The sequence below is a fragment of the Agrilus planipennis genome, unplaced genomic scaffold (assembly GCF_000699045.2).
Source record: "Agrilus planipennis isolate EAB-ADULT unplaced genomic scaffold, Apla_2.0 scaffold49, whole genome shotgun sequence".
NCBI lineage: Eukaryota > Metazoa > Arthropoda > Insecta > Coleoptera > Buprestidae > Agrilus > Agrilus planipennis.
The window spans coordinates 1,453,111-1,479,706 of NW_020438913.1; the positions used below are offsets into that span (position 1 = coordinate 1,453,111).

Sequence of the window (26,596 nt, forward strand, 5' to 3'; positions counted from 1 at the left end):
TTGCTTTTGCACTTCAACGATCCCTCATCCCGTATAAATTCATGGCTGATTTATGCCGGTGATGTGATGGTGTGTAATACCGTGTAATTTCTCGCCTGCGCTCCCATGAAAAATATCTCAATTTATATTCTGTTACATGCGGCTCATTGGCGTGGACGCTTGACCATTCTACTATTTCGAATCAGTAGAGAAAATAACTGTACCAAATGGGGTGCTACCATCTTATTGCCACGTCATATATAACTTACCCCAGACGAACTCGACTCTCTTGGTATTAACTATTGGTTACTTACGAGAGTTCCAGAGAGGTACTCAACAATATTTAAATATTGCTTCTATACCTTGCATGGATATGGAAATCAATTTAGTTTTAGAGAAACGTCAGCGGCGGAGAGAGAGAAAGGCTGGCGGCGGCGATGAGAGGGCAACATCTGTATTAGATGGATACAATGCGCAGCCGTGCGGAGAACGGGGAGTCCGCTAGTCCCGGTGGCGTGTGCTGTGCTCAGCTGTTGTTTTCTTACCTCTGCTCTCCACGTGGCTGGGCATCATTGCCTCTATTTGCGGTCTGTGTAAAAGCCAAATCATAATTTGCAGTACCAGGACACATAGTAGAAGTGAAACTTCAACGGAAAAATGAATCGCAACAAAATTTTTACTTCAAGTTCACGGGCAGACTGTTAATGTACTTGTCCAATTTGAAAACTGGACAAAATTTTTATTTGAAGTTTTATGGGCAGGTTTTTAAATTGTACATTAACAATTTGCCCGTAAAACTTGTCCAAGATGCTGAATTTATGAAAATTGAGATCTATTTTAATACGTAATAGTTGTTTAAAATACGGTGTTACAATATTTCGTGAAGCAATACCAATATTTTTGTTGGTAGTGTCCACATATAGGATTATCCATCCCATAATGTTATGGACTTCCTCGATTGCGGGGGAGCTCGCGATATTGCGGCGTCCCGCAGCGTCGTAGCCGCGTCCTCTCTCTCGCTGATGCATACGTAACATCGCTTACTATTCGCCGCTGTCCCTCAGTCGTCCCTAGACCACCCTCTAGCATTCCGCCTTCCCCTAGCCACTGCCACATATATAAATCACACGGTTTGTTGTTGATTCAACGTCGCTGGTCTGCGTCCCGACGCCGACGCTCGACGTCCGCTTTCAGAGCTTATTAAATGTTAATTAAGCGATGGTCGTTTAACACACGAATGGTCCAAACACTGGCGTTACGAACTGGTTTTCAATTTTATTCTCGGTCGACCACTTTTATGGTTTATTAAAATATTGAACAATCAACCGCTTTTACGGTAGGAATTGTCAACGATTCTCATATAGAAATCAAATAAATATTTATCTCTAAATGGTCTTGCGATGTGTATAAACATTGGAAAATGAAATTTATAACGTTCTTGTATCATACTCTTCTTATTATTACACAAGACCGGTATCGCATTCTCAAGGAACACATGTAAGAGATAAAAATGAGAATGATTAATATGACTGGAGCGTCTCTCAGTTTATCTTTCGGGTGTCTTTTTGAAATTCAAACCACCACGTATTTCGATAGCCCCTGCCGTCTGTACAAAATAAACAAAACGGCTATCCCATCGCATCGGTACGATTGCCACGTAGAAAAGGGGCCGACACTTCTAGTGATTTCAATGAAAGAACTATCACATATTCTTTTTTACCGCAACGAAGATCATCGTCAAGAATACGACTGCTGTGTGATGCTTTCGCCTTTGGTTTAAGTGGTCGAAAACGAATCAATTTATTTATTGTTATCGATTGCTTCTGCTAAACATCATAAATCAAGTGCATGCGTATGCTATTTCTGGTTGCTTATTCTCAGTTAACTACATGAGCATTGTTGTTGTAGTAAACTCCGTATCACTTGAAGTCAACGATTAACTATTAGAAAGTACCTAGGTACTTCAAATATACATTGGTATAAATGTACATGTTATAGGGATTAAACAAGTACTTTATTTTCATCTATCTGTATGTCTGTATTCATTAAGCTCAGAAACTGATGAATTTTTATGCAGTTCCATTTTTATATATTTAGAATATTAACTTCGGGTATTTCTAAGTCATGTTTTGTATGCTATAAAGTTGCTTTACTTTTGGCACAACTGTTGAATCAAAGAGGAAAGGCACGGAAATAAAAAAAAAACAATTTTTCGGGGTTCTTCTATAAATTTTTGCTAATTTTTAATACATAATAAATTTCTGGTAGGATTGGGGTATGAGAAGAACCTCTTTACAATAAAGTTCCACTTTGAATAAAACTTGTTATTCAAATATTTATGTCTTGTGTATTATGTGGCTCGGATTACGGTTGGGAGAGGTTTCCCTAATTCCTCTTAATAGATACACAGACTATGTCGAAATACAAATACCTATCCTCTCAAAAATGGGAGATTTTTTCAACTCCTTCATCGGAGGGAAGCTTTTCTACATACTCCTTTAAACCATGAATTCTTTTATGTATTAAAAATAGTAAAATCTTATGGAATCACATCAAAAAACGATTTATTTTTTCCATCTTGTTGCTTCCCCCTTAGTTCCTTAGTTAATACTAATACTAAAGCAACCTCCTCGAATTGGTTAATAAATTTTGACCTGATTTTCACTTCACGAGTTTGGAAGCTTTGAGAAGACGTAGACTGAATCAGTAGTTGATGTGTTCAAACGTCAGGTATTTTTCTATATTTATGATTATTGCTTTTCGGTCGCACCCCCCCCCCCCCACATTGCCTCCCGATGACAAGCTGCTTTGAAATCGCAGTTGTTGACTGCGGACCACTATCTTTGTCAGATTTAAAATCGCATGAGCATAAACAGATGGCGTTGGTTGGGAAAATCTCTCGCGCGTGAACTTCGACCAGCGTTTTCACGGGATAAGGACGATACGATATGATGCCGCCGCCTTCGTCAGGGTTGGAAAATCGTCGCGTCTGGCGACGGTCGTCCGAAATAAATGTCCCGGATCAACTTACGAAATCCGCCAAAGCCTCCAAATGGCCGTCATCTCCTTGGCTCTTCTCTACCTAGATCCACTTCGGCTAAGTAAAGGAAACGTATCTACGGAACATCAGCAGCCAACGGACCAAACCAACACGATATCACAGCCAAGTACAACTGGGTATCATGTTCCTGATTTATTGAGCCACTTCGACCCAAACAGTCGATTTCTTTTCAACGCCACGAAAAATACCTTTGACGAATCTTATTATCTATTTGCAAGATATTCATCCAGTCGGTTACGATCTTTTGTTCTTTTTTTTTGTGTCTTATTTCTGGGATCGGTTATCATTATTCCAAAAAAGAGGATCAGTTAGATGCTTGGGCTCCGATAATAATTTGTTTTCTCAGAAATAGATCGAGTAGTTTAGCATATGAGAAATTATTTGTAAATAATAGAAATTACAATGGATTCTCCGTAGCCATCATTCCGAATTTCAAGAAAAAAGTGCAGCTTCAGAAACGAAATATTTAATAAAAACGTAATCCTAAAATGTAGTATCGTGCTACAGATGGCGTTTACTGCGCCATTTGTAGTATTTTCTAAAACGCACTGTTAAGACAGCAGGTAAAAGTTGGTCTGTGTTCTGTCTGAGCTGCCTGCGACGCGCTGATGAGATCCAAAAAGATCGAAATCGCGATCCGCGTCTGGCAGTTTCGACAGAATACAGACCACCTCGAATTACTTTATTCGAAATATTTAATCTCTAAAACTTCTTCTTCTTTTGTTATTGATAATGCATATATTTAAGCCATTATCAGCATGTATGCATAATTTTGTTGATTCTGACGATGTTAAATCAATCTGAATATCCTCTTTCTCTCTAACATTGAGTAATCCCGCTGAAAATCCTACCTTCAAGCTCATGTATTTAGTAAAAGTGGCGTAGGTACGAAGGTAAGTAACTCTGGAGTCGCACTTCATTAAAAATAAATTTCTAAAGATAGTGAGAGAGAGAGAGAGAGCTCGGTGCAGTTAACGAGGAGTCGGGATATAGCGGGATTTCTGGGATCTGCCGTTTTAATCCCGGTAAAGGATTTCAACGTTACGTGTTAAAATCCTTCTAATGTGAAGATGCGGTTGGATGTTCACTTCTAGGTTTATTTCAATCAACTTTTTCTAATGTTCTGTCTCACTAGGTACTTACATTATCTGAAATACATTAAAATTTAACAGTGTGACAAATTAATTAATTTCTTAACTTTAATACTTGATAATAACAGTTTTTTATGAAATATTATTCTGAAAATTCATTTTTGAATTTTATACCCACTACACGCTACCTCAAATTAATGAGGGAAAAATTGTTGCTGTCGTCACACCCCCGCCGGGAGTCGAACCCGGGACCTTTGGCTTTACGCACTAATATTCTGCCCACTAGACTACTCCCTCATTAATTTGAGGTAGCGTGTAGTGGGTATAAAATTCAAAAATGAATTTTCAAAATACTCACTTGGAAAAGATGTCAAAATTGTATGTATGTTTAAAACAGTTTTAGCTAGTGAACTACTACCATGAAGTATCTTCCTTATTCATTCCTTATTTGTCTCTTTTACGACACGCTGAGACTATTCTCAGCCCGGTCTAACACGGGAAGATTTTTCGAAAATTGACACTTGTTTCTTTTGTTTCAGGTTTGGTTCAAAAACCGACGAGCAAAATGGCGCAAGCGTGAACGAAACGTAGCGAATGCCATGAACGCAGCCGCTGCCGAATTTAAAACGGGTTTCGGCACCCAATTCAATGGTTTTATGCCCACGTTTGGCGACACAGATTCCCTCTATTCTTCCTATAGTTATAACAATTGGGCCACAAAGGTCCCGAGTCCTCTAGGTACTAAACCGTTTTGGCCCGTAGTCCCGTCTAACCATCACCAAAGTCCCGTGAACTGTTTCAATTCGGCAACTTCGGTCGCCGCGGCTTCGATGACCGGAGCCGCCACTTCCATGCTTCCTGGTGCCATGGGCTCGGGTTTGACCTCGACCGCGGGTGCCGTAACTGCTCAGCCATGTCCCTATACAACCCCGGCTAATCCATATTCCATGTACCATCATCGAGCAGCAACCGAACCGTGTACTGCCATGTCATCTTCGATAGCCTCTCTTAGACTTAAGGCGAAACAGCATTCTGGTTTTGCGGGCTATTCCAGTGTTAGTCCTGTCAGGACTAGTTCGGCAGGCTTGTCGGCTTGCCAGTACGCGGGCAGTGGCATTGGAGTAGTCGAGAGGCCCGGGTGAGACCACGAGGAGCCCTTAGGGGCACTCAAACACGAAGATCAAGACGACTGATTAACACGCACTAAGTACTCCATGTTTACGCGTTATCAGCCATTATACGGGGCGAATGATAACAGAGAGAATGAAAGTTGTGAAAGTGATTCGATGTTTCTTTTTACCCGGTTCGTGATAATTTCTTATTTGATAACCTATTAGTAAATGTTTATTAGTGTTTCGGACCTTTTGTCTTTATTTTTTTGAAATTGCCAACAAATTAAAATAAATATCGTTGCAAGCGTAGATATCTCCAATATTTGATCTACAAGAAGCAAAAGGAAATGAAAAGTGTTTTCGTCTATTTATTATTAAGTATTATAATAAAATAGTACATCGGCGAATCTGGAAGAAGAAATACTTTTTTTTTTTAATCAAACCGTTTATTATTCAGTGTAATAATAAGTAATTCTTTTAAAAGGGGTAAATTCCTGCGTGTCTTAATTAAGTACTTGTTGACATATCAGTAATCCCAGAAGTCAAGATTACATAAACAGTTTACTATCAATGCCAAGGTATGTTTAATGCTGAATAATAAATCTACCTTTATCACAATTATTATTATCTATCACGTTTTGTGTTATATTTGCAATTTTATCGGAAATTAATGCCTTAGATTCAGATGAAAGGTATCACGAACAAGTGACGAAAAGAGAAGTCTTTACCTAATTACTCCAATTCATTTACTTGAATAGCTGACACACTTAAAACTTGAGAAATTACTGAAAAAAACAAAATTATTAGTGTAAAAATATGGGCTTACGGTGCCAACCGTCATCATAGAATCTGCATCGATTTACATTTTCATCTTTTATCGCTTCCATACCTTATTTTTCTACAATTTGAAGTTGTCTTTTACTTAAATTAGTTGCAAAAGTGTTTTCATTTGTAATATATTTTGTGCATCAATTAATCGCGAAAATAATTGTGAATATTGTGCTCAATTTTTTCAATAGTTCCTAAAGGAAATTTGCCAATATCAATTACAATAATTATTATTTTTCGAAACGAATGAGTAATAGCTTTATGCCAGGTTCGTTACAAAGAACAAAAAAAAAACAATTAATATCATTGCCAAAGTCGTATATGTACTTAAACCAAGCCAAAGTTGCAGCAGCATTTTTATTTTTAAAAAAATCTTATATTAAAAGAACTGAACATTTACTACGACTAATTGTTAGTAACGTGTTATATAGTTAAGTACCTAATAAATAAACTAGATGCTTGCTTTAGTAGCCGAAAACCACCCCTAATACCAAAGCCGTGTTCAGTCCTTATAATATGTATTTATTATTTTAATATTTTTGTTTTTCCTTGTGTTAAATATGAATTGATTGAATGGGCCGCAAGTAATAATGAACAGGCCTCAGTACAAAAGGCTGCAGTGCAATTGTAAATAACTAAATGTATAATTAAACTTATTGCATGTACTTAGATAGAGCGTCCTCCAAAGAAGGTGATGTATAGTCAACAAATGAAAATATTGTACCTATACTTTGTAAGTTAATTTAGTTTTTAGTATACTCTATGCATATCGTTTATGTAAAACCGTTTTCAAACATCTAGTCATACCATTAAAAAAAGTATAAACAAGTATTTAATAGTTTTTTTTAACTTTGCTTTTCCCATTCCTGTAAAGCCCAAACTTTTCTCTATCACCCTTTATAATTTATTTAAAAATAAGGTAAGTAACTAATTTTGAATTATTATTATTATTATTATGGTGAACTGTTGTTGTAATCTATATTGATTCAAAAAAACAACTTAATTATATGTATAGGGAAATTATAATATCAATTAATATAATGTGTATCGGCTGCTTATTCTGGTTATTTATTAGTTAGAAGTCACACGTAAAAACTAGTTATTTAATGTAGAAAGGGTTAATATAATTGGCAAAGTTTGTAATAAATTATCTGTGAGAACGTATCTTCTTTCTTGCTTCCACTTGGAACTGTAGTCATAAATACTCAAATTCTGCTTGTCTGTATCTCTTTCTGTTACACATCAATTGGTTTAATGTTATTCCTTTCTCTTTAATCGTGGACGCTGCAATTCTTACGTGGCATCTCTTTTCTATGTTTATGATATTCTGTACAACGTCTGCCTGAGTAAAAGTAGGCGTTCTGTGAGCAACCGCTCTACTCTAGTTAGTAAGTTGAATGAAGAAAGTAAGACTTTTACTGCGGACTATGCCAACTTTAAAAGTTCCAACTATAATAAAATACCAAAGAAAAAGGAAAAGTGGTACCAACTAGGAGTCTTGTCGCGAGTCCTCTTTTCAGTTACATTCTTGAAGACAGAAATTTGCAAAGCGATTTTAATCTATTTCAATTAATAAAATAATTCGAAGTGGTCTGTATTCTGTCGAAACTGCCGGACGCGGATCGCGATTTCGATATTTTTGGATCTCATCAGCGCGCGCAGGCAACTTCGACAGAACACACCAACTTTTACCTGCTGTCTTAACAGCGCGTTTTAGAAAATACCACAAATGGCGCGGAAAACGCCATCTGTAGTACGATGCTACATTTTAGGATTACATATGCTCCAACAAGGCCCATTTAAATATATGGATATCTTCGTTTCAGCACGTAGATATCCATATATTTAAATGGACCTTGTTGGAGCATACGTAATCACAAAATGTAGCATCGTACTACGGATGGCGTTTTCCGCGCCGTTTGTGGTATTTTCTATTTCAATTAATTAACAATTTTTGATAAAATATTAATCAAAGTTTCATTAAGAATTTTCGGAACATTTTTATCCCCTCGTTGTATTTGTCACTCTGAACGAATACATTACTTTCGGGTGCATATGTGTGGCGTGAATGCAGATGTTCGGGGGCGGCATTTAAACTATTATTATGCTGATCGAGCCATGATAGGCGGATTACATTCGCAATAAAAGCCGGCTTGATACATATCAATGCAGACTCAATATGCTTTGCTTTATTTATGACCGCGAACGAACGAGGCAGTCGGCGGGTGCGGGAGCTGGTGACTGCGCGACCCCCCGAGCGAACGCTGTCAACTCCCTAAACGAATATACTTTAACGCCCCACCAAATTACCCCCGTCCACGTCAGTGCAGTCTGTGGCAGGACGACACCCTATTACGTTGCTACACATGTTTACATTAACAGATAAATTTTGTTATCATTATATCATTGGCACTGGCATGAGCCAAGAAAATACCACAAATTATTTCAGGATTGGTTTTATAGGGATTTGTTATAGTGGGGAAATAGGGCACTCATAATACTTTTTTTAACATTGTGGTCTAAAATTTGTCATTTTGTGTGAAAGCTACATTGGACAATCACTGAGGTAAGCGGGAGATAGAATCAAAGAACATTTGGGATAGATATCTGCTGCTAACTGAACTATTTCAACTGCTCGACAAGGTAGATATTCTGGCCTACTTGTCCGATTGAATCGATGATGCAAAACAAAGAGACTTCAATAAATTAAACAGTTTTTCTTATTGTATTCATAATAAACGCAACGTTGATAGCGTATTAAGTTTTCTCGTCTTTTATTTCTGTTTATCTATAAGGCAAAAAAATAAAGATGGCCGTAAAAAAACTAGTAATAGTAATTCGTATTGCCAAAAGTCATTCTTAATGTCATTTTGATCTGCGTACTTATTTCTCTTTCTTAAATGGGATCAAAGATAGAAGAAGGCATAGATGAAAGCAGTTTTAGATTTTCTTTCGGAAGAGAGGATGGAAAGTATGGAGAAACGATGGTGACCGTCCATCAAAAGCAACTTTTTGGGGACTTTAATGTTGAGCATAAAATGTATATCCAAATTTTCAGATTTCAATCATTGTAGTATTAGTTTTAGTATAGTCTAACTTATTCTTTTCATTTCTGAATGGAATTAAGAGATGAGAGCCTTTACTCGATGTGCTTTGAAGATTATTCGGGTACCCCGGTTTGTTTCTTATGCCTAAACACGTACCCATGGACCCTGAGCGTGCCGCCATGGGACTGGGAGTTTTGGATTAACAAATTGTACGGTCTGAACATGGTGAATTCTTGGAATGCTCTGTGGATTCATCTTATACTGTGGGATCAGAAGTACAAGTACACTTTCTTTCTACCTTTGTTACAAAGATTTTTTGCTCGCAAACCACTCATTAAGTATTTGATACTAATTTTACCACCAAACGTAAAGGGTATGAAATGGATTGATTCACATGGTATAAGAATATTTCCGAAAGGTGGCACTTTTTCTTCTTGATATGTCAGTTATCCATATTGAATCGTTGTTGGTTATTTGTAGATGTGGAAACCCACAATTGTCAAACCCTCGTACTTTTCACAGCCGATGCAATTCTTCCACGTTATAAAATTCGTCAAGCTGTTGAAGAAGACAACGACGACGTGGTAGAAATAATAAAGAAAGACTCGTTACGTCTTACGGAAATGTACGGTGACTTTTACATTGCCGAAATATTGACAACACATCGAAATAGCGGCAGGCAAATAATTGTTGCCGAATACGATGGAGTCGCCGTGGGTGTTTTAGTTCTTAACGAGAACGTTAATTTGGAACTTTTGAAACATAATTTCGAACTGACTCCTCTCTTCAATCTCAGGAAATTCCCTGACGAAGAAGTGGACTATCTATTTAATATTTTTGATCAATATCCGTGGTATGTCCTACAACACGAGAGTTGCTACAAAGGCAGTAAAAACCTACAGAGCTTACAGTCAATCGTCCCACTTCTACTTCTTTTGTGTCAGATTAAAATAGGGGATGGCGCATATTGAACCCCTTCTACGTCGAGCATAGTCCCAACCAATTTTCATGTGGGCAATTCTGTGTTGCAAACGCAATTCTTGTGGGTCGTGGGTCTTGTAATTCCTTTAATTAATATGAAATATAGCGTATAATTTTTGAACGGTTAGTTTTCCTTATTTCCAAAAGATTGTTTCGCATTGTACTCCTCAGCAGTAACATCCTGTGTAATTACTTATTAAAGACGCTGTCTGGAACTTCATTCGATAACTTAAACTCTCCATGACTGTCTGTTTTTCGTAAATATGCCTTTACTTGAATTTTCTTTCTTTTTCAATTCAGTAAATGCAGTAAAGTAATGTTTTCTTCGTAGTCGGATTCAGACCCTAAACCGAGAAGTAATTGCTCTTTCAGTACCTGGTGTACCTGGACCGGGTCTTGACCAAACGTGGGCTATGTCTGTGTTGTACGTGAATTGGGTTCAATTTGCGCCGGGTCTAAAGAACCCATGCAGCAGATGGACACTGTTGTTTCATGATAAATATGATATTCTAGCGGTGAAATGGAAGGCGAAGACGAACAATCGAAAGATGAAGGTCATAAAAGCAAACGTTGGTCGAAGACATCATACTCCGTGTATACTCAAGCTCATTCTGACGTTGACTCACGGAGTCAGACTAGTTCCGAGACCAGCGAAGAAGACGTTTCGCTTAAAGATCTAGTATCGCTGCATGTCCGTGATGACGCATCACGGTCCGATTTAGAATCATTACCTTCGCATTGTAAAGATGAAGTTAAACCAACTGACCTTGATAATTATCCAGAATACTACACACCCCATTTATACATTGATGAACCAAATTTTTTGAAAGCAATTACAAAAACCAAAGTGACAACATGCAAAGGTAATTTTTAGGAGTGGGTAACAGTCTAGCGTGAGGTGTGATGTACAATTTCTTATTGACTCATCCGTCCAATACCTTTTTATATTTCTAACCTTTTCTATCTATAATATTTTCATCATCAGGTTGTAGTACCACAATACCTGCTACTATCACTACTTTATTTAGCATCATTTTCTACTTGATATTGACAAGTTCCCGTTCCCCTACTACTTCTAAGCCCAAATTAGTCTTCCACTAATATTTTTTCCGCCGTTATTTTCATTCTTTCTATGCGATTAAACGAGATCTAATAATATTGCTGACTGGTTCTGTTTGTAGACGATAAATTGCCCAGAACAAGACTGGACACTTACATTGGAGAATGCAACGCGTTTGTGATTGAAATCGTAAGTGCCGTTGAAGAACACCGACAGGTGGTGATACCGAAACTGATCGCGACTTCGTACGAATGTTTCCCCAATCGCGATTTCGCCCTAATTGCCATGAATCCTCAGTGTTTTACGCCCTGTTTCCCGGAAATTTTCGCGCGACTGACTCCCAGGCCGTGTCATAGTTTTGAAGACAACGTGTATTTTCAACACCGAGATTTCTTTTATGCAAAACCGTATGTTCGTCAGGCTTCTATGGGAGACTACGATACCATCGCCAGAGCGATGCAAGCAATGGAGCATAAAGAAATCTTTTTGGAAGATTTCACCGAAGCCGTGTGCGACGATGACAGCCCATTGTCGGCATACGTCCTCTGTATAAAGTCGAAAGTCATTGGTAAATACAAATAACGTAAAATTTCTTGTAGAATTTGCCATTGTCTTGGTCAATTCTTACAATGTTTCGCTGCTGCGATGAACGAAATTTGGAAGTAATGTTGGCGTAAATCGCAGCTACATGTAAAAAATACAGGGTTTGTCCGGAAAGTAATAGGACTGATTTCCTTCCGCCGCGACTGTACTTCGGAGCGTGCGCACACCGACTGGATTCGGTAGAGGGCATTCCTAGCTAACGAACGAGCGGCTGGTGAGTTATCTCCGAGCACCTGGAGAGTCAGAACAGGCTTTTTCGCGCGACGTGTTTCTGTGAGTGATGCAAGCCGAAAATTTAAACATATGTGAGAGTGACGCCCAATTTTTGAATAACGTAATCACAGGTGACGAGTCATGAATCTTTGAGTATGATCCCGAGACAAAGAGGCAATCTTCCGAGTGGCACACGCCGGCGTCTCCTCGCCCAAAAACGGGAAGAATGAGCAAATCCAAAGTGAAAACGATGCTCATTGTCTTTTTTGACATCCAAGGCATCGTCCACCATGAATTTGTTCCTCCTGGAAAAACCGTCAACGCCAAGTTTTACGTGGAAGTGCTCCAGAGACTCAAACAAAGGGTCAATCGGGTCCGATAAGACATCGCAGCCGACTGAAAGTTGCACCACGACAACGCCTTGGCTGACACCGCCTTTCTTGTGGTCAGCTACCTGACCAAGACGCCGCAGCCGCCCTACAGCCCAGATGTGCCCCCCCCCGGGACTTTTTTTTTGTCTGCTCGCCTGAAAAGGCCGATGAAAGGCAAGCATTTTGAGACGACAGAAGGGATCCAAGCAGCATGCATCGCGGCTCTTAAGGCCATTCCGGAGAATGCTTTCTGTGACGCCTTCAATGCTTGGAAATCGCGCTGGCAGCGCTGTATCGATGCAGAAGGAGCCTATTTTGAAAGTTTTTAAAGAATTGTAACGATTGGCTCAATAAATTTTTTTAAATCGACTCAGTCCTATTACTTTCCGGACAAACCCTGTATTTCTGACGAGAGTTGTCAGCATGCCTGAAGAAATTACGAAATACGAAATGTTGTAGAGTTGACTAAATAAACATTTTTTTTTACTATTTCGATTTCCTCAATTTTGCATTTTATATTTTAAAGGAATGATAATTCTTCAACCTTTTGTTGATATCGAGGAAGTTAAAAGACTATATTGGATAAGAGGGTGTTACAATGAGAAAGTGCACAAACCATACACGTTCGGCATGATAAATAACGCCATCAGAAGCTGCGCCTTTAGTAAATTCTCTACATTTTTTTTAATGTAAGTATTTGACATTCCCGTTACAAGTCGTCATCATCGGTTGTTTTATTAGACAGGTGCACAGGATAAGTGATTTTTCCATTATATTCCATGACGTAAACTACAGTGATACCGAAGAGCTCAAGAGAACTCGCTTTTTAAACAATCTGATGGAAATCATGGTACCGATAAGGGTGAAAATAATGCCAGAAGAAATTAATATGCCACTAACACCAGAAGATCGGCGATTCCTTAATCGAAAGGAGCCCTCGCTAAACGAAAAACCCGAAAAAATTGTCCTTGTCTCTACACCACAACGAATTGCGAGACCTGTGTGAGTCATTACAATAATTATTGATAGAAAAATTGTTGCTGCTGTCACACCCCCGCCGGGAATCGATCTCTGGACCTTTAGCTTTATACACCAATGCTCTGTTCACTAAGCTGCGAGAGGTGACAACAGCAACAACAATGAATTGTGCTTATTAAGTCACAGATCCGTTTAACTAATGTATCTATATTAATATTAAATATTAATAAGAAAATACATATTTCATTTCTATCCACTATAAATTAACTCAAGTTAATGAGGAAAAATTGTTGCTATTGTAACATCCCCGTTAATTTGAAATAATTGAGGCATAATGAATAAAAATTAAAGATTAATTATTTTATCATTAATATTTAATATTAACCACTAAGTTTCAAAATGCTTCATATAATATTAATTATTGAGATATTGCGTTTGTAATATCTATTTATTTAGTTACATGTACGTATTGACATCTCAATATTGCAGCCACTAAATATTCCGTTTTTCTTATGAAACATTCCATGGATTTTGTAATTATTGCAGATACGACGTGAACTATAAGATTGTGATAGCTGGAGCTGATTCGACGGCCATTGCTTTTTTGGAAGGTCTTCTTTGTACTTGGTCCAAAGAATGCCGATTGAATTATAGCAATGTAACTGTGATTGCTCCCGATGATCTAAATATCGACAAGGAATATCACCATTCCTACTTGATGTTTCCACGTTCGAGTACGCTTTTAGAANGACTTAGTTGAACACCTCCTCAAAATTCTTTAATTATTCTTTAAGTTCTTCCCCCGTATCAGTCACTGTGAGCTCGAAACTGTTAGCACCATTGCTTCGAGTGGTCGAAATACACTTTTGTGAACAATTTGTTTAATCACATTCTTTGTGTTAAAAATTGTTTGAAAAATTAAATTTAAAGGAATTGTTTGTAAATAGGTATGCAACACATCGTACACTTCAGCATAAGAAATTGCTGATACTAACTACGTAATACTACTTTGCCCTGTGCTGACAGCACTCATACTTTCTTTTATATATAATATTACGACTTCTACTATTTCCATTATCAACCCCCACGAAAATCATTTAGATCGATAAAAATAGTCCTTTGCTGCGCCAAAATCTCTGCATACCCGATGGGTTCTTCAAAAAGATTCTTATTTTTAGATTCGTTTCATGAAAAATGGGTAAATTTCATCATGATTCGTTCCTTGGTCAATTACGTGCCCGGTGAAATCTCCGCCATCGACAGAAAGAACAAAGTGATTGTAGTTGACGATTGCGCCTTTTTGAAGTATGACGTTTTGATGTTGGCTTGCGGCGAGAAGTTTCAGAGGCCAGGTTTCAACCCCCGGAACGTTCTACAGCAGCCCCCTCACAACTACTTTCCCCACAACGTTTTCATTGTTAACGACCGATCCGAAGGCCGACGTGTTTTAGATAAATTACTGAAACTTATAGAAGAAGCCAAAAACGACCCATGTAATGTACCATCATATAATCTAAAGTTAATAGTAATTTCACGTTGCAATGTACCACAAAAAAATTAATGGACTGTCTCTAGTTAGTCAAATTCAATCGTTGTTATGAAAAATTTTAGACAGTGTAATAGTTTATGGTAACGTTTTGGAAGCGTATTGTTGTTTGAATGCTCTTTTGGCTGCCGGAATACCTGGTAAAAATCTCGTTTTTGTCGACCCCCCGATCGACAGAGAGGAATCTATAATAGCAGCTCCCATGACTAAATCAATTTTCGACTCGAACGTTCTGGATGCTGTCCGAAATTCGGTTAGCGCTAACGACATTAGGATGCACATAGATTATAATTTTGAAAATTGGGATTACGACCCGCTAAAGAAGCACATTACTGGAGCCAGGTATCTCATTTTAACAATTCAAATTAATGTATTAATTATACCATCGAACTTGCAGGTTTAAATCGAAACATTTTCGCATTTACGAACCGTGCATCGCAATGTTTATGTACTCGTATAGGACAGTGAGTCCGCAAAGTTTCATGGCAATGAACAAAGCAGGTCTGGTCTTTGACGGCGGCTTGGTAATCGATAATCAATACAAGACCAATGATCCCTACATTTATGGGGCCGGTTCCATGACGAAATACTCACGAAAATACTATGCCGATCACCTGTCTCATCGGTAAATTAATTGTGATTCGTTTTTGTAAAGTTTGAAGTCACACCTTTCCTTACTTCATTATATATTACGTCCTATTTGCAGATATTACAATTTAGAAGAGGTAGGTCACGATTTTGGAATGAAAATTAACAAAGCGTTTATGAATGCTGCAAGAAAACGGATTTTTATGGAGGAGAAGACTCCTTTAGTGTGCGATGACGGAGACTACATAGTCAGATCGTTTAAAAAGCCCATCAAAATGTTTTGTAAATTACCTCGCGATTTGCAATATTTGTGTGTCACGAGACCTGGCAAGTTTGTACCATCAGGAAACCCAGAGGATACAGACGAATACGTAGGTCATAAATTTCCCCCATTAATCTGAAGAGGTCAATTTTCAGTTTTAAATTTCAGGGCAAAGATTTGGAAACCGGTGACATTAACGATTTAAGCAAGCAAGGGTATTTTAAAATACATTTGAATAAATACAATCACATAGAAACGATTTTGTGTCTTACCCGATTTGTAAGTAACCTTCACTACTTTATTGAATACGCCGAGGTCACCAATTGGGACCTGTATAACGTCTGTCACACAAATATTAATTTAAGAGAATGAGAAGGCAACCGATCAGTTCGTAAAGCGATTAGTTGGTTAAATGGGCGACCCGGGGGTTTTTTATTAACTGATATTTATTTATTCGATAATAATTAACTTTTTTGTTTAATAAAATGCACCCTTTGAAGGTTAAGTAAATGTTAATCTAGGCAGTCCTAGATTGAATATAATAAATTAGGTTTTACCCGCGTCTTCTCTCGCGTTAATGTCCTAAATACATGTCAAAGATCATCGACGACCACATGAAACTCTTTTTTTCCTCTATGTCCTTTTCTGTATTCCTGACAATGTGTGTACCAAATTTCGTCATGATCTGTTGAGTAATTTAGGCGTGAAGTGGTAGCAAGCAAACAAACAAATTCGCAAAATACCACAAATGGCGCAGTAAACGCCATCTGTTGTACGATGCTACATTTTATGATTACGTATGCTCCAACAAGGTCCACTTGTGTGGATATCTAGTTACTGAAAACGAATCCCGGCGTAGCCAACCTCAACGTGATAGGCACGTTAGCTTAATCGAATAAAATAATTCGAAGTGGTCTGTATTCTGTCGAAACTGCCAGACGCGGATCGCGATTTCCATTTTTTTGGATCTCATCAGCGCGTCGCAGGCAGCTCCGACAGAACACAGACCAACTTTTACCTGCTGTCTTAACAGTGCGTTTTAGAAAATACTACAAATGGCGCAGTAAACGCCATCTGTAGCACGATGCTTCATTCCATTTATAATATCAGGATAATACGCATGCAATTGTTTCTTTCCTTATTTTCATTTTCGGTTGTTCGGTCGTGCCCTTATTTAATCAATTCAATTACTTATGTCCTGCAGAAGCTGGACAAAAACAACCTATTTTCAATTTGGGGTAAGCACGAAAGTCTATTTAATAAACTACTTTTGAGATACGAAATGGGTTTGATTAAGGATTTCTTCGAATACTTCCGTCAACCTTGGACATACGCACTGTACATGAGTGACTTTGTAGATGTATTACACAAAGTTAGAAACACGCTATTCAGTCATTGGGTAAGTGATAGATTTAAGTACTGCCAATATAAAAAGCCCAACTAAAATTGATTATTAGGATTATTCGCTCGGAAAACCTCTCGGCCAGTACATTATCGATACATATCGATGGAATAAGTGGAAGAAGGTAACTATAATCAACGACAAGTTATCCATCAAGAATATATTTATATCTATAATTTACATTATTTTCCCAGTTACCCAAAGAAGTGAAGGATGAAATTGACGAAGAATTTCTACAAACAGAATATCCGGAGTTAATAAAAGAACAAGTTATTCAATTTATTAATAACGAAGCTCTGTATATGCCCATGTACTTCGCACCAGTAAATGACACACATCTGTTCTTTGACGATAACGAAGAAAGTCCGTTATTCAAGGCGCAGTAAATTATGTATTTATTTATTTATTTAATTATTTATTTATCACATTTATATGTACCTATATAGTTTTAGCTTATTGGGATATTTATTTTTATCTTAATTGTACTACTTTTCAAATAAATGTTTTTTTAACGATTTAATCGATTAAACTTGGAAATATTTAAATGTTAGTGTTTTTGTATGTAAATATTTTTTTAACAGTATAATACTAAGGTCATTAAAAGAAGTCACTCGTGAACCGTTAATTTAGAAATTCGAAAAAGGTTGTTAAAGGTGTATGTTTGGAGCACGTCGTTGTACGGGTGCGAAACATGGACAGTGGGAGCGGCGGAAAAGAAAAGATTAGAAGCTTTCGAAATGTAGTGTTATAGGCGGATGATGAGGATATCGAGGGTAGAAAAGGCTAGAAATGGAGAGGTATTGGAAAGAATAGGAGAACAGAGGACTCTATGGAAGTCAATAAAAAACAGGCGATAGGTTAGTAGGACACCTTCTCAGGCATGAAGGTCTAGTCAGAGACATATTAGAGGCAGAAACAGGAGTTAGGAGGGGTAGAGGTAGACCTAGATTAGATTACTGTTCGCAAATAGTTAAGGATGTGGGATGTTCTAGTTTTAGGGAAATGCGAAGTTTAGCTCAGGATAGGAAAGAGTGGAGGTACGTGTCCAACCAGTCTTAGGACTGATGACCTTATGATGATGATTAAGGTATGAAATAAATCTAGAGTGTTTTCTAGTAAATATGCCAAATTGAATGTATTAAAAAAAAAAAACGCTTTATTTTGTGACGACACGTCATATTTTTATTTAAGTTTTTTAACTGTTTGTGTGTTTATTTTGTGAATATGTTCTTTTATCATACGGAATAATGCAGCACAATTCTAGAGACACCGACGGAATTCCCAAAGGCACTGATATAAACGAAACTAGTCATAGATACGCATACTCCTCGACCGACTTAAAACATGTACTGAAAATGGTACAAAAAGTTCATAAAGATTTATTTGGCGATTTCGATGTGGAGGAACGAATGTACGTCAATACCAGCTTTACTAAAAATAAGCGCTTAATTATAACGCTAGAATGGTTTGATGATAATTTCCGGTCATTTTGAAAAAGTACTAAAGTGTATCACTATCACTAATTTTGGGAAAGACAGAGGGAGATTTAAGGATGTTTGGGAGGTATGTCAAAATGCTACAAAACAAATAAAAATTTGGAAGAACGTTCCTCATTCAATTCTAAAACTCCTGTAAAAATTACAAATCGATTCACTAAACCGTTAAAAAGTTATTGAAATTTTAAGAAATTGTAATTTTACACGTCATTTTATGGAGATTCGTTAACCGAACAGATTAAATTTATTTTTATTAACAGAAAAAAAGCTACCAGAAATTTCAAACTTTTATAATAAGTAACTTGAACTCTGGAGAATCACTTTAGCGTAAGGTTATTCAAATTCACTAAATGGTTATCGAGGAAAAAATGAAAAATTAGCTGAAAATCTCGTTTTTACTTGATAATATAATGATAATATTTATAATTGTCTGAAATAAATGCAATTTTAAAGTTTTAATTATTATTTAAACATATTAAAAAGTTTTACGCTCATTATTAATAGAGATTAAAACTGAATATTTTTTTGTTACGAAGTTGAAGCATATTCACTGCCAAAAGTCAGTTAAAAATTTTCCATATTCGTTATTTCTTATTTTATTCAAAGTTTTTGGTCAAATTGCAAATTTTCTCTCAAACCGTATACCTTTTTTTATAATAGATAGTATTTATTTATATCATGATATGCTGCAAAACCTAATTAATCACGAATTTATAATTTTATGTACTCTTGTCTCCGACTGTACCTCCCAAACATCCTTAAGGTATAAAAGGTTTGTCTAGATTGAGTGAGTAGTAACTGTTCAATGTTTTGTGATTAAATAGTGACAATAATTTTCGAATTTTTAATGGATCTTCTACGTAGACCTTCATTAATTTATCATTGAAAATATGAAATATTCTCAAAATTTATTTCAGGGAAGGCAGCATATTTAATACTGTTATAGAAAACGAATCGGAAGTTCCAATATGCTTAATGTGTTTCAAGAACCACCCGTGGATGTTGAGTGTCCCGCCCTGGGACTGGGAATGTTGGATTCATCGAGTTTATGGACTCCCTTTGATAAATTCATGGAACACCCTGTGGATTAGCTTGATGCTCTGGCAGAAAGAATACAAGGAGCATTTCTTGCACTTAATGCTTAAAAATTTATTCTCTTGGAAACCCCAAATTCAGTATCTTCTTTTAATCATTCCACCCCACATGTTAGGCATCGAGTGGATAGAGAAACATGGATTTCGGATGTACCCCAAAAGTGAACAGATCATATCACCTTCTACGTTCTTGTATTAAAAACCCATTTCCAGATGTAGATACCCGTTCCTGCCAAACTTTTATACTGTTTGTGGCAGACACCATTCTTCCGAAATATAAAATCAGAAGGGCAGTTGAAGAAGATAACGATGAGATAGTGGAAATAGTAAAGAATGATTCGGAGAGATTGACCTATCTATACGGGGACTATTATATTGCCGAAATCCTTACAACCCATCGCAACTGTGGGAGGCAGATAATTGTTGCAGAATACGAAGAGGTCGTTGTGGGGGTGTTCGTTCTGAATGAGAATGTCAATTACGAGTTGCTCAAGTCACGATTCGAATTAACGCCCTTTTTCAATTTCCGAAAATTTCCACCTTACGAAGTTGACTATCTATTCGACACTGTCGATTATTACAAGTAAAAGAACTTGACATTTTAATTGCATTATTTTTCGTAAACCTGTTTCAGTATTAACATGAACGAAGATGACATTTCTGTGTCGGAAAGTACGTTCTCAAATAAAGACATCTTGCCAGAAGAAGCAAACGTTCAGGATGAAATGAGTATGGGCAAGCAGCAGTCACAGAACGCAAGCGGTTCCTCAGGATCCGAAAGCAGCGACGATGGACTTTCACTGGAAACTATTCCGTCGCTACACGTTTTCACAGAAATCTCCTCGGACTCGGACGACAACGCACTAGAGGCACACATAAAACCACAGTCTAAGGTCTTCGAACCTGAACAGGTCAATTTATATACTCAACACTTGTACGAAACGGAAATTCGATACGAGTATACTTCTAGCCGAAAAAGTTCACTATTTCTTACTGGCGAAGGTACCTCTTCTACTTATTTAACGTAAAACATCTCCTTCCTTAAACCGTTCATTATCCAAGAGCAGAGGCGGCCTTTGAGGGTGGCGAACAGGGCAACTGCCTGGAGCCTCGCTCTTAAAGCCTCGCGCACTCGCGCAACAATCTAATTAGAAAAATATTAGGTAGTAATAGTACATACTACTAATGTTTATTTGAATTTCTTAATAGTCTTAAAAGAAGCCGCAAATTTGCTATCTTTGTCTTTATCAATTTTTTTTAATTTTCGATAAACAATTTTAAAACTGTCAACTTATTTATGAATCACTTTCCATTTCATTAAAATTAATTCCACGAAGACGAGGGCCTCGCAAAAATTTACCCGCCCGGAACCTTCCAATGGCTAAAGCCGCCCCTGTCGAAGAGATTTGAAATATGAACAGAAGAATTAGTAACACTTTTTCCTAAATAGTAGTAGGTAATCAGAGATCAGTGTTTTTGGGTTTACAATTAAATTTGACCAACTGTGAAGTTGCTTCAAATTTTACTCCACGGGATGTATCCAAAAGATTGTGATGATCAACGAAAAACAACCCAACTAAAATTTTGGTTGTACGCAGAAGTCCTTCTAACGATATAGAGGAATACATAAGTGGTTTAAATCGATTCGCACTATAAATCCGTGTCCCCTTTCAGATCAAAAAATACCCAGGACAAAACTGGACACGTACATTGGTGAACCCAACGCATTCGTGATCGAAGTGGCCAGTGTCACACAGGAACATATGAAAACAGCACTACCGAAACTGTTTTCTGCCGCCTACGAATGCTTTCCGAATCGTGATTTTGCCCTGATATGTATGCATCCCCAGTGCTTTGCTCCTGCCTTTGAGAATTTGTGTAGCCGCCTAACCCCCCGGCCGAATCACACTTTCGACGAAAACGTATACTTCCAACATCGAGACTATTTCTACGGCACTCCCCGGGTGCGCCAGGCATCGCCACGTGACTATGACGCCATTCAAAGATCATTGAAGGTCGCGGATAATGTGGAAAATTTCCTGAACGAATTTTCTGACGCTGTTTATGACGAAGGCAGCATGCTAAGCGCTTATGTTCTACTGCTGCACACGAAGATTATTGGTAAGTTTGCTTATATCCATCTAAACATAATTATGCATTGTCGCGTTGTAGGGGTAGCCATCTTACAACCATTCAATGATATAGATCGCGTCAAAAGTCAATATCAGCTTAAGACATGCTTCAACGAGAAAGTCAATAAACCTTACACTTTCGGTGAAATCAAATATTCAGTTAGATCTTGCGTATTCAACAAATTATCAACGTTTTTCTTAAGGTAAGTACCCTTTTTATCAGAGATAATCCGTTTGTGCACGTTCTGCATCCGTTTAAAATAGGGAACTCCATCGGATGAGCGACTTTTCCATGATATTTTATGAAGAAGAATACAATGATACCGACGACATTCTACGTCATAGAATAGTAAACAATCTGTTTGAATACATGTTGCCCGTTCGAATAAAAAAACAACCCGAACCGATCGATCTTAATGTTGCTGACGAAGATCGTCGATTTTTGAACAGAGGTCCGCCTACAATCACAACTCAACCCGAAAACGTTATTTTAGTATCGCTTCCGAGGATTTCTCGACCTACGTAAGCCGACCCCGCCGACAACCGAAGACCGTTCCTTAAAATTCTCATCTCAATAATTTCATTTTTAAGCTTTGACGTTAATGTTAAACTTGTGGTGGTTGGCGCTGGAGTGACTGCTACAGCCTTTTTGGAAAGTCTTCTTTGCAAATGGTCAGAGGAGTGTCGATTGACATACACCAACATAACCCTGGTCGCACCCCACGGTCTATGGACGCAGGACATGGGGCTGTCCTCATCTCTGGCTTGGAAACTTATGATACCGTCGAAGAGTACGTGAGGCACAAAAAGAATATCCACAACAATCTACAAATTAAATGTTTTAGCGTCGTTTCGCGAAAGGAAGGGACACATGATCACAATCCGCAGCCTGATCAATCAGGTGCACGGTGTAATGACTGCCATCGACCGGAAAAACAAGACGCTGATAATAAACAATCGTGCTTATCTCAAGTACGACTATTTGTTCTTGATGTGCGGCGAACAGTTCCAAAAACCCGGCTTCAATCCGCGCAATGTCCTTTCGCAAACCAATATCAGAAACTTTCCAAGGAACGTCTTCATCGTGAATGACCTGACGGACGGCCAAAGATCGTTGGATATGTTGAGAGAACTGATAAATGAAGTAGCAAATAATGAATGTAAGGAATATCAAGGAAATTGTAACCTTCACGATAAAGTATTAAAATTATCTTATTGATAAGGTTTCGCTCTATGGGTACAACTTCCTTAAAATCTGGCCTGTCTTTGTCATTTTGCTCCGACAGCAATGAAAGTTCTTTTTAGATAACATCACTGTGTTCGGCAATAGAATTGAAGCGTTCTGTTGTCTAAACGCTCTCATGATGTCTGGAGTGCCGGGCAAAAATTTAACCTTTATTGATACTTCTGTTCATATTGAGGACAGTCTTATTCCATCCTACTGGACGGCTAAGCCATTCCCCGATTCCGAAATTTTGGACGCTGTTCGAAATGCAATCAAAGAATGCGGCATCAAACAACACATTAATTACGACTACGAAGATTGGGATTATGATTCAGAAAAGAACTTGATTACAGGAGCCACGTAATTTATTTTGAATATTGGGATTCATCAAATGGGACAAGCCCACAATTCGGTGGTGAAAATGAGAGATTTTTTTACCGTGCAGTCTGATACGACCTTTTCCTTTGGTCTGTCAAAATAATTTCGCCTGGGCCTTCCTCACTCTCTCTTTCCTTCAATCTTTCCCTCTATCATGTTTTTCAGAAAAATGGCACATCGCAAAAAGTGCCCAATAGTCCTTTTTTTCTATTTTCAATTACAGACGCGCGACTCGATTGTCAAAAAAACGTTCCCTTATGTTTTATCACTAGATGTCCATTTGATGGATCTCAATACACTTTTCTTACAAAAGTTGGGATAACCCTTCGTGCCACTTCATACACAAATCTGGTTTGATGAATTTTTGCAGTTTTAAATCAAAATATGAACGCATCCACGTCCCCTGTATAGCCATGTATATGTACTGCCATAGAACGGTAAGTCCGGTAACGTTTATGGCTATCAACAAAGCAGGTCTTACATACGACGGTGGATTGGTCATTGACTCCCAATACAAAACTAACGACCCCGTGATCTACGCCGCTGGAACAATGACTAAGTATTCGAGAAAGTACTACGCTGATCATCTGTGTCACAGGTAAAAATGTGCTTATTAACAACTCCAAAACAATTCGAAGTGGTCTCCATTCTGTCGAAACTGCCAGACGCGGATCGCGATTTCGATCTTTTTGGATATCATCAGCGCGTCGCAGGCAGCTCCGACAGAACACAGACAAACATTTACCTGCTGTCTTAACAGCGCGTTTTAGAAAATAAAACAAATGACGCGGTAAACGCCATCTGTACTACGATGCTACATTTTAGGATTACATATTCTCCAACAAGGTCCATTTGCAGCGACGCGCTGATGAGATCCAAAAAGATCGAAATCGCGATCCGCGTCTGGCAGTTTCGACAGAATACAGATCACTTCGAATTATTTTATTCGATTATGGTAACGTGCCTATCACGTTGAGATTAACTACGCCGGGATTCATTTAAGCAAGTATAGATAACCATACAAATGGATGTTGTTGGAGTATACGTAATCCTAAAATGTAGCATCGTACTACAGATGGCGCTTACCGCGCCATTTGTGGTATTTTCTAAATCTCCAAAACATCCGTGTGATTCTTGCAGATTCTATAATCTAGAAGAAGTAGGTTCAGACATGGGAAAAAATATAAACAAAGCGTTTATAACTGCAGCGACAAAAAGAAGGTTGATTGAAGAAGTAACGGGTCCTGTGTGTGAAGAGGGAGAGTACGTTGTTCGGGTTTACGAGAAGCCTGTTAAAATATTTTGCAAACTGCCCGGCAATCTGAATTATTTGTACATTACAAAACCGGGTAAATTTTTTCCCGGCCAAACGTCCGATGATCCAAAAGAATACGTAAGTAACGGTGACAGTACCTGAGATTACGGAGTAACATTAATTCGTTTTAACTTCCCAGGGAAGGGATCTTGTTACGGGAAACATTCATCAGTTGAATACCCAAGGATTTTTTAAAATACATTTAAACAAGCATAATATAATCGAAAGTGTAATGTGCCTTACACGATTAGTAAGTTCGACAGCAAGGAATATTCGGAAAATAAAATATTGCCTTTGATCGTTCGCAGGACGTGAATATGAATAATCTGTTCGCAATCTGGGGCAGGCACGAAAGCTTCTTCAACAAAATGCTATTAAGATACGATATGGGACTGATACGTGATTTCTTCCAATTCTTCCGGGAACCTTGGACCTTTGCACTGTACCACGACGATTTTGCGGACATAATAGAGAAGATAAAGGACCTCGTCTATCTCCAAGTCGTAAGTCACCCATGTGGTCACATTTCATCACGACTCGTCAATTTCATCTTAATTTTCTCATTAAGGACCCACTGCTTGGGGAAACTTGGGGAAAAAGAATCATCGACTTGCACAGAATGTACAACTGGAAAGATGTAAGTGAACATGGACCTTTCTGTCCGCTAAATCGTCCTGATTTGTCCGGCGTTCATTTTCAGGTACCTGATGACGTAATAGGGGAACTGGAAGAGGAGTTTGAAAGCACCAGTTATCCTAACGCTGTCAAGGAAATTGTGATGCAGTACATTTACAACAGGGCGCACATACTACCGATGTATCTGGTGCCTGTCAACGACGTTCACTTGTTCTTTGATGACATAGAGTCAAGTCCGCTTTTCAAAAATCAATGACACAATGTCGACATCTAAACTATTTCTATCATAATGTATAAGACGTATAATAAGGTTATCTCTTAAAATAAAGGGCTCTCGTAAATTTGTCATTTAGAAATGTTTGTCCGCTCGTGGAAGGTTGTATGTTTTAATTGGAGTAAGTGTAGTAGATAATCCCTTCGTAACGAGTTTTCTAGAACGGTCGCTCTTGCGGCCAGGTCATTCAAGTAATCAAGAGAAGAAGCCGAATAAGACTCGAACCGCGTTGATTTTCACTTACCATTTGCATTTTATAGTGACGGGATTTTAACCGAGCGAAAAGAATACGACTGAACGACTTTCTAGCCCACTCGCAAACCAATAAAAGAAAATTGAACGAAAACAAGTCAAAATCAACTTTACGTTCTTCCTTTTGTTTTTTAATTCATCAACTTGCGGCAAATGCGGATCTACAATTTATTGAGCGAGTTTACTGAATTTTATATTACAGTCCAAAATTGACCCCCGACTAGAACTCCAAACGTATCATTTGTTCGTCCATTTCGTCTTAATAACTTTTTTTAATGGATGCGGGTGCGTGCCCGTTTGTTCGCATTACACTATTGTTTAGTAGTTTTATTGCATTTTCCTTATCTTTAGTTAGTGAGTAGTCTGATTGTTGTACGTTAAGTGAGTGTTTCGCGAGGAATCCTTTCGGAGACAATCCATTATTTTTTGAAGCTGCAGCTTCCCCAAAATACGGCCGAAGAAAGAGTAAATCCTCTGGAAAGCAAAAGGAAATGCGAAGGGGCCTCTCCGTAAGTTTATTTTATATTCCGATCCGAATGTTCGGCGGGAAAGTTTGCACAGCGGCACGCTACAACGGACCAGTTGAACGACGCCCGTTTCAATCCGACAACTGCGCCCGTTTTCGACGAATGTCGAATTGGTCGTCGACGAACACAGCAAGAGAAATAACGT

At 38.0% G+C, this 26,596-nt stretch overlaps 3 protein-coding genes across 5 annotated transcripts in view; all 3 read left to right on the plus strand.

The window, feature by feature from the left end:
• LOC108733373 (pituitary homeobox homolog Ptx1) overlaps positions 1-6,902 on the plus strand; it is a 39,984-nt gene extending 33,082 nt beyond the window's left edge. For all 3 annotated transcript variants that reach the window (XM_025973506.1, XM_025973507.1, XM_025973508.1), the window contains one exon: positions 4,671-6,902. In XM_025973506.1, the coding sequence (XP_025829291.1) occupies positions 4,671-5,273 (603 nt within the window). In that variant the 3' untranslated portion in view covers positions 5,274-6,902. The remainder of the gene's footprint in view (positions 1-4,670) is intronic.
• A 1,942-nt stretch (positions 6,903-8,844) lies between these two features.
• On the plus strand, positions 8,845-17,549 carry LOC108733374 (cilia- and flagella-associated protein 61-like). The gene is made up of 16 exons (XM_025973538.1): positions 8,845-9,111; positions 9,199-9,536; positions 9,599-9,971; positions 10,613-10,962; positions 11,281-11,727; positions 12,873-13,035; positions 13,088-13,348; positions 13,871-14,058; positions 14,503-14,817; positions 14,936-15,212; positions 15,268-15,495; positions 15,577-15,829; positions 15,889-15,999; positions 16,925-17,119; positions 17,178-17,246; positions 17,317-17,549. The coding sequence occupies exons 1-16, from the start codon at positions 8,972-8,974 to the stop codon at positions 17,506-17,508; spliced, it is 3,900 nt and encodes a 1,299-aa protein (XP_025829323.1). The 5' UTR covers positions 8,845-8,971; the 3' UTR covers positions 17,509-17,549.
• A 732-nt stretch (positions 17,550-18,281) lies between these two features.
• LOC108733451 (cilia- and flagella-associated protein 61-like) lies at positions 18,282-25,739 on the plus strand. The gene is made up of 16 exons (XM_018464629.2): positions 18,282-18,533; positions 19,536-19,873; positions 19,926-20,295; positions 20,347-20,714; positions 21,387-21,833; positions 21,885-22,047; positions 22,109-22,366; positions 22,436-22,635; positions 22,690-23,004; positions 23,150-23,429; positions 23,818-24,045; positions 24,588-24,840; positions 24,902-25,012; positions 25,071-25,265; positions 25,331-25,399; positions 25,463-25,739. Exons 1-16 carry the CDS (start codon positions 18,370-18,372, stop codon positions 25,652-25,654), a joined length of 3,951 nt encoding a protein of 1,316 aa, XP_018320131.2. The 5' UTR covers positions 18,282-18,369; the 3' UTR covers positions 25,655-25,739.
• Positions 25,740-26,596: the final 857 nt, after the last annotated feature.